At 37.0% G+C, this 11,413-nt stretch overlaps 1 protein-coding gene across 1 annotated transcript; it reads right to left on the bottom strand.

Moving 5' to 3' along the window:
* Window positions 1-1,477: 1,477 nt before the first annotated feature.
* Window positions 1,478-3,293, bottom strand: LOC140182166 (serine/threonine-protein phosphatase 7 long form homolog). The gene is made up of 5 exons (XM_072228290.1): window positions 3,264-3,293; window positions 2,794-2,911; window positions 2,196-2,697; window positions 2,031-2,121; window positions 1,478-1,912 (listed from the first exon to the last, which is right to left on the bottom strand). The coding sequence occupies exons 1-5, from the start codon at window positions 3,291-3,293 to the stop codon at window positions 1,478-1,480; spliced, it is 1,176 nt and encodes a 391-aa protein (XP_072084391.1).
* Window positions 3,294-11,413: the final 8,120 nt, after the last annotated feature.

Genomic DNA, 11,413 nt, shown 5'->3' with positions numbered 1-11,413 from the left:
CGGTTATAGCAGAAGTGCAATCGAAGTTCAACTACACCGTGAGCTACCAGAAAGCATGGTTGGCTAAGCAAAGGGCAGTAGAAAAAATATTTGGAGGTTGGAAAGCCTCTTATGAGGCGTTGCCTATATGGTTTGAGGCCATGTGTCACAAGGAGCCATCTGCTGTTGTCCATTTTGAGACTATGCCTGCATATCAAGGCGATAACTTGGTGGGTGATATTTGGGTACTGCATCGTGTATTTTGGAGTTATTACCCTTGTATTAGGGCATTCAGACATTGTAAGCCAATTGTCCAGGTGGATGGGACTCACTTGTACGGAAAGTATAAGGGTTGTCTGCTTGTGGCAGTTTCACAGGATGGCAACAACAATATCGTCCCAATTGCGTTTGCTATTGTGGAGGGAGAGACTTCTGATGCATGACATTTTTTCCTTAGTAACCTGCATCAACATGTTGTAACTCGGGATGGTGTCGGTCTAATATCCGACAGGCACGAGTCCATCAATGCAGCTGTGGAACGCAGTAACGGAGCTTGGTCACCGAACTGGTTAATACATCAAAAAGTTCATTACAACTAGGTGATACAAATTACTCAATACAAAGTCCAACACATACAAATTACCCTAAACATAACTCCACAACTACTTTCTCATTGCCCACTTTACATCATTGACAAAGTTCTTGCATTTCTTGGCCGCTTTTTTGAAGACAGAAGGAGTGAAGCGATTAGCACTCCGACGTGGCGGATCAATCCTCAGATTGTAACCTTTGACGTTGTCCTCCGGACTGTCCACCTGACCTGTATACAATTTTGAATAAACAAGTATATGCAGCACATTACATATTCAATACCAACATAGATACCACAAATCAAGAAGGATAACCAAGTCAAAGATGCCATGTATGAGAACAAAAAAAATAACTTATCGTATATGTAAAGCAAAATAGTTAACATAATACCATCGTTACGAGATTCTTCATCCTCATCGAACTCTTCAATTTCATCATCCTCACCATCGCCCTCGTCATCCGGGTCGTCTACTAGATAAGCATCGGTTTCTTGTTCGAGTGTGTTAGTGTCTTCCTCAATGAGTCCCATGTTAAGACGGTTAGGATTTTGACTATTGAGAACACCTCGTCCACCCTCACTCCTACTAGAGTCATCAACAGATACGAACCCCTCGGAAGCAACGGATGAGGTATGGCCTGGATACCTCGCATCCAACGAATACCTGCCTGGCATGAACTCAGGCTGAAAGAACTGGCTAAAAGAACCTCCTTCGCCTGTTTCAAACTGTGACATACTCCAATATTGTTGCTGCATTGGAAATGATGGGGTGAACTGTGTATGAGGTACAAACTGGTTTGAGGGCTGAGGTTGTTCTTGTGGAAGCGGAATTGGAGGTGATATATGTGGCTCCTATTCTTCATTGTCCTCATCCATATCTTGACTACCCTCATCGGTATCCTGATTACCCTAATCCATATCCTCATTACCCGCATCCTCTTCACCCACAAGATTTGACAATGCTAAGCGGTTCCCAAATTTTGTTCGGTACCAGTTCATGTAAGTATCCAATGGATGCTGTGAAGGGATGGAAAGCTCAGAAAGAACGTAGTGATACCTGTTTATCCAATGCATCACCCAAATTGAATGACTCGGTGCTGTGGCCCAGTTAAGATTCTTCGGACCAGTCAGTACCTCCCCATGCGCCTTATCCAGGTTCTGCTCCTGAGTAGGTACTCCCTGAACGAAACCGAACTGGCGCCTGACCCTATCGGTGGCATGCCACTCGATACATTCAAAGGACACCAACGGAACTGTAGCGCTCCATACAACCGATTGCATGTAGATTTCAGGATAAATTATGTTCGGATCCACACGATCTACAGCATAAGCAACCCAGACAAACTGGAAAAATAAGGGAAACTCATGATTAGAACCCACAATTCAAATAACAATAACAATGCATCATAGTTTTGTCGAAGACCCTAAACCCAAAAGTAATACTTCTTTAATCAAAACGCACCTGGCCTTCCTGAAGTTCATCAAAGGCCTTCCTAAAGTGAGCTAGCTTCAGATATCTATATCGTCGGTCACCACACTCCCAGTTACGCCACCTAATATGATATTTTCAATTAGCTCAACTGAATCTTAAATATCAAGAAACGGGTACATTGTAACATAATATTACCTATTTGCTAGTGGAAAGCTGCGGGATTCTCTAGGAAGCGGTGATAGATACGGCAGTCGGATCCAAGCCCAACCGAGCAGAAGTGTTAGTGGTCCATCTATTTCCTTACAGTTATAGCGAGATGCCCTACATAGGGCCCTGTAAAGGTGTGCTAGGCATGCCGATCCCCAGCTATACTGTCCAATATTGACAAAATCACGAAGCAAGGGTAGAAACATCCAGTGCACGCCTGCCCTAGACTTATCCCCAAACAATATCGTCCCAATCAGCAACATAATGTGGCACCTCACATACCTTTGTATACTGATTTCATCGGTCAATTCTAAATTCTCTTTTAGATTCCGCAGCCAGGTCAGTTTGATGCAGCTAGATCTACAGTCCTCCTTACGCGGTGCAACGCCAAATTGAAGCAAACACTCCGCCTCCATGGCTTCAAAACTACTCATTGTCATTCCTGTAACTGGAAGACCATCTGTGGGAAGACCAAGAATTAGAGCCACATCTTCAAGAGTCACGGAACATTCACCAATGGGAAAGTGAAACGTATGTGTGTCCGGGTGCCAACGTTCGATTAGAGCATTTACCAATGCTTTTTAACACTGCACTATCCCAATCTGAGATACATGATAGAAACCGGTAACTCGTAGATGCTCCTCTACCCTATTGTTGTACCGATCCGGAGAAACTGGATGGTTACATGTCAACATTCTTAATTTCTACAAAAAAAATAACAAATTACTAGTCAGATAAACAACAACAATTACTAACCTACCATCATCAATCATTTTACTGAATCCTTATATAACTAATTATTCTAACTTCTAAAATTATTTAATTAATCCTTAAAATTCTATTCACAACTGCAAATAAAAAACATTACTAATACATATATTGCTAATCAAAATTCTCAACCATATTGTTACAATATCTAGAATTAATTTTAATATTAATGACTCATTTGTTAAACATTTTTCCCTCAACAATAAAAAATATTAACAACCAGTATATGCCATCACAGCAACTGGACATAAACGGAAAGACCATAGACCGCAGAGGATTTTAAGTTACCTTATTCGATATTCGATGGAACCATACCATAGCGGGGAGCCTGTAGTACATTTATGGGATCATGACAAAGACCTCCCCCTGCCTCTCCCGGGATCAGGAAACTAGCAAGCGGATCAAACTTGGTTGGAACTCATATTCTAACAATGGTAATAATTAACTTGCTAATAATAATTACGACAATTAAGAAAATTTATATATTCTCATAATAAAAAAATCTAACATGCCTTAATTAGAATAATCATACTACTCATTCAACATTAACACTATCTCACAATAACAATAACATTAACATCAACTTCTCCATCAGTAACAGTTATAATTAATTGTTTAAAAAAACATTTAAATATTAGCGTTCGTTCCTCCCACATAATTATACTCAAAATTAATTATAAATTAAAAAAAAATTACATTCTACACTTAATTAATAAGTAACCATTCCCTGTTTAGTTATCTTTTTTTATTACATTCGGAAGTCTTCAGACCACAATAATAATAACGAATTTCACTGTAATAATATCTATAATTAAAAATCTGTAAAAAATTTTTTGAAAAATCTAACAAATATTGAAAAATTAGTAATAATCATTCTATCTATATTTTTTAATTGTATTATTCACAACAACCATAATAATTAAATTTTTAATATTAATAAGTATAAACATAATAAATTAATAAAATTTAAAAAAATTTTAAAAAAAACTTACATAATCAGGATCATTAAGATAATGAATAATGTGAAGCTCAGATCGATCAACATCTCTTTATTTTTTTGGCATGATTGTTTCTCCTCCACCATGCAAAGCAACCAGAGAAAGGGAGAAGAAGATGACCCTGAGAGCGAAATGTGAGAGAGACTGAATTGAATTCGGATGGAGAGAGAGAGGGTTGAGGGGTCTTTGTTGGTTTCAGGGGACACCGTTCGGGGTAAAGCATGAGCGCGACGCGTGTCAACTTTTGGAACAACTCGGACCGTGCGATAGGTTGAAGAGAAATCGGACGGTCCGTGACCTGGGACGTTCTCGGAGGCTCCGAGTTGCAGCCTTCACGGAGCCAAATGCACGCTACTCGGACCGTGCGTTTTGTGTGTGGAACTCGGAGGGTCCGAGTTATTCGTCCCTGACACCACAATTTTGTGAAGCACTTCCCACCCCCATATCAGAGTTCTACACCATCCTTGGCTCCATATGTAAATTAAAAAGCGTCAGATTTCATATCAAACTTAGCTAGTTTGTGCTATGTATTTTCTTTTATAAAATATTTCAAAATCTATATTTACAAACTCACCATCATAATCAGATTTTATGGTTAAGATGGTAAGATTCTCTTAAAAGAAAACTTAGCATATTTAGCATTGTCTAAAAGTCTCATCTAGGGGTCTACATGGGCCGGGCCACACTGGGTTTGACTTAACTCAGACCCGACCTGAAATATAGATCGGACTTAATTTTTAGACCTTAACCCGATCCTAGACCTGATGAAATCTACGCATCTTCGGGCCGGGTGAAAACCGAATAAAAAACTGGGTAAAAACCGGATCTTTAACATGTAAAAATCGCCTAATCTCTAACTATTATTTCATAATTCACATAGTAAAATTCACTTAAAAAAATATAACAAGAACCATCCATTCTCTAAAATTAAAGCATAACCATAATCAATACTAATATTGTCTAATAACACCAAATATTTAAATCAATACAAATAACACAATATTATGCATTAGTCTAAAGTCTTATGCATTTTAAATATAAAACATTAGCTTATAATCTTATAATGACTAATAACACAAAATATTAAGGTTTACAATATTTAAATTCCACATAAGAATAGCCATCATCCATCACTAATAACACAAAATATTAATTGTGTATGATGACCGGGCCACCGGGCCGAGTTCGGGTAACCCGAGTTATGGCCCGGACCCGACCCGAAATAATGACCGGATCTATTTTTGAGACCCTTACCCGATTCTAGACCCAATAAAATCACACTAAATTAGTTCCTAAAATGTTTGATGCCGGACCGAGTCTTCGGATCGAGCTGGACCATGTACACCCCTAGTCTCATCCTTAGAAATCAAGAAAATAATTCTTGTATCTTGAGTAATCATCAACAACCATAAAAGGAAAGGCATATCATTTACTACTTAGACTTATAGTCATAGATAGTTGGATAAAATAAATTAAAATGTAATAGTTTAAGATGCTTTAATATGTGTTTCGAGAGAATACTTGAAACTAATGTGATATAGGTCTGTTAATGTTGTAAATGTGAGTAGTGTACGAAGTTAGTCCCACATCAAAAAAAGTAAGAAAAAGTGGGGAGTTTATAAGATGAGAGACCTATTAGCTTATAGATTACCTGATCTAGGGAGCAAGATAATCTATCAGTTTGTTCAAACTCGAACAATTCCCCTAGACAGCGCCAAAAACTTAGAGTTTGAACAAACTGACAGATTGTCTTGCTCCCTCGATCAGGTAATTTATTTTACTTTGTTTAGTCTTTTATTTTTATTTTCTTCTTCTTCTTTTTCGAAAAATTAAAATTTTTCTCAAAGATATTTTTCTCTTCTTTGTTTAATTTTTGTTCTTGGTTTGAGTCTTTTATATTTTCTGTCTTTCAATTACAAAAATTTTAAAACTTCTTCAAATACCTTTTTCAAATAGTTTATTTTCAATCATCCTTAGCTTTCTTTATTTGATCTTTGTTATTGGTTTGAGTCTTTTGTGTTTGTTCCTGATTAATTTTTTTTCTATAAGTCTTTCTTTCAAAAAAATTTTCAAAAATATTTTCTTTGGTTAAATCTTGCGTCAAATTTCTAAGTTTGGTGTTTTCTTATTGTTTTTCTTTAAATTTTTGAAAATTTGTGTTTAGTTTTTCTAAAAATTTTAAGTTTGGTGTTCTTTACATGTTCTTGTATTCTTTAAATTTTTTGAGTCTTGTTCTTGGTGTTCTTGTCAATGTTCAAAGTGTTCTTGTTTTTCCTTGTGTTTTGATCTTAAAATTTTTAAGTTTGGTGTTCCTTTGTGTTTTTTCCTCCAATTTTCGCACACTACGAGTAATTAGATCTAAAAATTTTAAGTTTTGTGTCTTTTACTTGTTTTTCTCTCTCCTCATTAAATTCAAAAATAAAAAAAATATCTTTTCTATCTTTATTTTTTTTATTAATTTTCGAAATTTTTAATTAAAAATTCATATTTCAATTTTAAATTTTTATCTTATCTTATCTTAGCTTTAAATTTTTTTTCAAAATCATATCTTTTTCAAAAATCATATCTTTTTCAAAATCTTATCTTTTCTTATCTCAAATTCAAATTTCAAAAAGCATATCTTATCTTATTTCAAATTTTAAAATTCAATTTCAAAATTTAAATTTTAAATTTTAAAAAATCAAACATTTTCAAATTCAAATCTTTTTCAAATTTTTATGTTATCTTGTTTCAATTTCAAAAATTCAAAATTTTAAAATTTAAAAATTAAATTTCACATTTCAAATTTCAAATTTTAAAATTAAATCTTTTTCAAAATCAAATTTCAAATCTTATCCTATTGACTTTTTTAAAATTCAAAATTTCAAATTTTAAATTTTAAAAATTTCAAATTCAAAGTTTAAAATTCAAATTTAAATTTCAAATTTCAAAATTTCAAAATTTAATTTTCAAATTTTAAATCTTAAATTCAAATCTTTTTTCAATTAGTTACTTATCTTCTCTCTTCTTTTTCAAAACTTCTTAATTAATTTCTCTCTCTTCTATTTTTGAAAATTCTTCTTCTCTTTCTCTCTCTTCTTTTTCGAATTTGAATAATGAATTTTTAATTAATTAACTTTAATTTTCAAAATTAATAAATAAATAAAATAAAAACAAAATATTTTAATTCTTGTTCATCTTCTCTTCGTCTATTCCTTCTATATTCATCCTTCTTTCTCTTCTTCTACCTTTCCTCATCATGAACCCAAATGGGAATGAAGAGTTCAGAAGAACTCTGGAATCTTTTACAAATCCCACTGCTGACTTCTGTGGAAGAAGTATTAGCTTACCTCACATCAGAGCAAGTAGCTTTGAACTCAACCCTCAACTTATTACTCTAGTATAGCAAAACTACCAGTATTCTGGCTTCCTCAGGAAGAACCTATAGAATTCTTGACAGATTTTTTGAAGATTACTGACAGAGTACACAATGAGAGAGTAGACCAAGATGTTTACAGATTATTACTTTTTTCTTTTGCTGTAAAGGACCAAGCAAAGAGGTGGTTGGATAACCAGCTTAAAGCTAGCTGGAAAACTTGGAAATAATTAGTAGACAAGTTTTTAAATCAATACTTTCTCCCAAGAAAGATGACCCAGTTGAGACTGGACATCCAAGGCTTCAGATAAGGAGATAATGAATCTCTTTATGATGCCTAGGAGAGATATAGAAGGATGCTAAGAAAATGTCCCACTAAAATATTTTCAGAATGGGTACAGTTAGACATCTTCTATTATGGACTTTCAGGCATGGCTAGAATGTCTTTGGACCACTCTGCTGGTGGTTCCACACACATGAGAAAGACCATTGAAGAAGCTCAAGAGTTTATTGAGACAGTTGCCATCAATCAACATCTGTACTCATCTGCTGAGACTTCTATAAAAGGAAAGGTTAAGGCAGTATCTACTGAACCTAACCCTCATGAACAGGATGACCCATTGACTCAGCAACTGCACGCCCTTGCCCAGCAACTACTAGAATTGCAAGAGGCTTTGCGAAAAACTCAGGCTTCTAACAGGATTGTACAAGCACAGCTGAGTCAAACAAGGCAGCAGTTATCTAAGCAGATAACAAATGAATACCAGGCCATTTAACTAAGGAGTGAAAAAACCTTGAATACCCAACCTCAGAACAATACGAGGTTAGAAAAAGAACAACTGGCAGAGGATAACCAGGTCTCTGCACAAGATAACTCTGGTCGTTCAAACGCCCAGGGAGGTATCACTCCTAGTGTTGAACGCCAGGAAAGGGCAGAGACTGGGCGTTCAAACGCCCACAATGGGGCAGTGTCCCTGGCATTGAATGCCAGGAAGGGGACAGCAATATGGGCGTTGAACGCCCAAGCAAAGGAGGCTAGTTACATACTGATAACAACCCTCCTAAGCAAGCTAGTAACACCCCTTCCAACACACACCGCATTCAGCCTTCATCAACCAAGATTCATGAGTATAAGGCTAAGATGATATTTTCTCAGAGACTCTGTCAAGAGGGAAAAAAATAAACAGTTTACCCGCTTTGCGGATTATCTCAGAACATTAGAGATCAAGATCCCTTTTAAAGAGGCTCTTGAACAGATACCTTCTTATGCTAAGTTCATGAAGGACATTTTGAGTCATAAGAAGGATTGGAGGGAAGTAGAGACAGTAGCTCTTACTAACAAGTGCAATGCAGCCATTCAGAGGAACCTTCCTCAGAAATTGCAAAGACACCCTAACACTCTTCTCAGAGCCACAGAAGTGAATCCAAGAGAAGAGTGTTTGCCCTCATTAGTACCAAGGAGGTCGAACCTCAGAAGCATGCTACTGGGGGACTTAAGGCAATCACGGACCAGAAGGATACTGAGAATGCCATTGAACACACTTCTACAGAGGAGAAGGAACCTCGAGTTGAATCTTCTCTGGGTGTGCAAGAGGAGCCTGTAACTCCCACAGAGCATGCCCTTGCAGAGGTGAAAGAGCCTCAAAAGCCATCTTTCCTAGGCATGCAAAAAGAACCGGCAGATGAGCAGTTGGCTCATTTCCCAGCAGCCCTTAAGGAGCTACAAGTCAATATCTCTGCTGCAAAGGTATTGGAAAAAAGGACCCCTTATACGGCCTGTCTAAAAGACATTCCTTTTGAAAATAAGGATCTAAGGAGAGATGAAATAGAGGTATTTACTAAGAAGTACAGTATCCTAATTCAGAATGAGCTGCCAAGGAAGATGCCAGATCCAGGGAGCTTTCAGACCCTATGGACTACTGGAAAGACCATTTTTTGACAAAGCCCTGTATGATCTTGACTTAAGTTTAAATCTGATACCTTCCACTGAGGTAGAGGCCCAATCTAGAGAGACTGGGAAGGCATTGAACGCCAGTGAGAAAGATCTCACTGGGTGTTCAACGCCCAATCTGGCAGCAAGCCTAGGGCTGAACGCCAGTGAGGAAGCCCTCACTGGGAGTTCAACGCCCATCCTGGCAGCAGAATTAGCGTTGAACGCCAGTCAGGAAGCACTGGCTAGGCATTCAACGCCCAAACAGTCAGAAACTCTGGCACTGAACGCCAGTGAGGAACCCTTCACTAGGCGTTCAACGCCCACACAGCCAGGGAAGCTGGCGTTAAACGCCAGCAAGGACATCCCTACTGGGCGTTCAACGCCCAAAATGACAAGGGGACCGGTGTTTAATGCCAGTAAGGGTGCACAGCCTGGGCGTTCAACGCCCAAAGAGCTATTAGAGTTGGCGTTGAACACCAGCAAAAGCACACCTTCTGAATGCTCAATTCCCACTCAAAAAACCCTATCCCAAAACCAAAAGAAACCAAGGCTCACATAAAGATCATAGAGGTTCCTTTAAATGCACTCTTGCAGTGCCTAAGTTCTGATGAATACTCATCCTCTGATGAGGATGAAGACACTAGGGAAGAGCAAGTTGCTCGGTACCTAGGAGCTCTTATGAAGTTGAATGCCAAGTTATTTGGTACAAAGCCTCTGGAAGAAGAACCTCCATTGCTTTCCAAAGAACTCCATGCTTTGGTTTAGCAAAAGCTACCTCAGATGCTTCTAGATCTTGGACTCTTCCTGATTCCTTGCACCATAGGCACCATGACCTTTGAGAAGGATCTGTGTGACCTAGGATCAAGTACAAACTTCATGCCACTCTCTGTAATGGAGAAGTTGGAAATCCAAGAGGTATAAGAAACAAGGATTACCTTGCATAAGGACTGGATGGTGTTCAAGGTTCTTGACCCTCCATTACCCCCTGACAAGGGAGGCACTTGCACAAAGGATTTAGCATTCAAGCCTCCTCCCTTGGATGGAATTCATTCAATCCCTCCTAAGACCAAATGTAAGTTTGGTGTTGAATGTACACTATCCACCAAGGAGGAAGACCCCAAAAGAAAAATATCTAGGGACTGGAAAAAAAAATATCCCTACTGAAGAATTTTCACCATGAAAGATGGTGGTATTCACTTATCTCACCATGATATTCACCATGAAAGAGGGAAGTGGCACTAAGGGACACCAGCATATGCTGCAAGCCCAATTCTACCCCAGACAGTGAACAAAATTCTATCTCTTAAGCTTATTATGTGTAATGCTATCTACAATGGGTACATCACAAATTGGATGGGAGTTATCTGTACGAACATTATTATCAATGTACTAGCTAGCGACTTTGGCTTTAAGTTCATTTGTAAACTTAACCTTTTTTTGTTTGTCTACCGTAACTTTTAATCTGACAAACCAAGATTAACTCGTCGCGAATTTGAGCTTTATTTAAAGGTTTGCTACTGGTCAATAGATTGCTGCATGCATAAGACGAAAATCGAGTTTTGGTGTAAATTAAAAACATGAATTTGGATTCTCTAAAGTTTGAATTTCACTTTAAAGAGTAAAGTGTGTTTTTTTATTCTTGAATAATTTTTTTTATATTTATTTTTGATCCCACCTATGAAATCAATAATAAAAGATTACACTTTACTCTCTAAAATAAAATTCAAACTTTAGAAAATTCAAATCCAAAAACATTGACCTTAATCTAACCTTATCGGAAAAATATCTTGTTATTACTTATTATTAGTACCAGAAAACAAGAAAGGTTGGACTTTGAGCGACAAGAAATTGACTAAAAGTTAATGGTACAAAAAAGGTTGACTGGTTAAACACCATATAAAATACATCATGACGATATGCGAAAGCAATAGATAAATGATACCTTCACCGTATATGCATCAAAGGTGTACTATCTTTATATGTATAGTTGTCTTCTCTTATTATTAGTTACTTTTTGGTCCAAGATAATGCTGACTAAGCTACCTTCTTTAGAGATTATCTAAACCCCCTTAGAAAGAAATTACAAAGAAACACAACTCGCTTGGCAAACATTAGAATTAATAACTAGTGTTTTTGTTGATAAAATATAATA

Source organism: Arachis hypogaea, chromosome 19 (genome assembly GCF_003086295.3).
Source record: "Arachis hypogaea cultivar Tifrunner chromosome 19, arahy.Tifrunner.gnm2.J5K5, whole genome shotgun sequence".
NCBI lineage: Eukaryota > Viridiplantae > Streptophyta > Magnoliopsida > Fabales > Fabaceae > Arachis > Arachis hypogaea.
The sequence above is the reverse complement of the archived record's forward strand: the minus strand, read 5'-3'. Positions and strand labels throughout refer to the sequence as shown.

Excerpts from the sequence above, each read along its gene's own strand:
- LOC140182166 (XM_072228290.1), bottom strand. The coding sequence starts at position 3,293 with ATGGTATGGTTCCATCGAATATCGAATAAG. Across the intron at positions 2,698-2,793 it reads TCAGATTGGGATAGTGCAGT|ATGTGGCTCTAATTCTTGGT; the intron begins GTTAAAAAGCAT and ends TGACTCTTGAAG. Across the intron at positions 2,122-2,195 it reads AGCTTTCCACTAGCAAATAG|GTGGCGTAACTGGGAGTGTG; the intron begins GTAATATTATGT and ends ATATCATATTAG.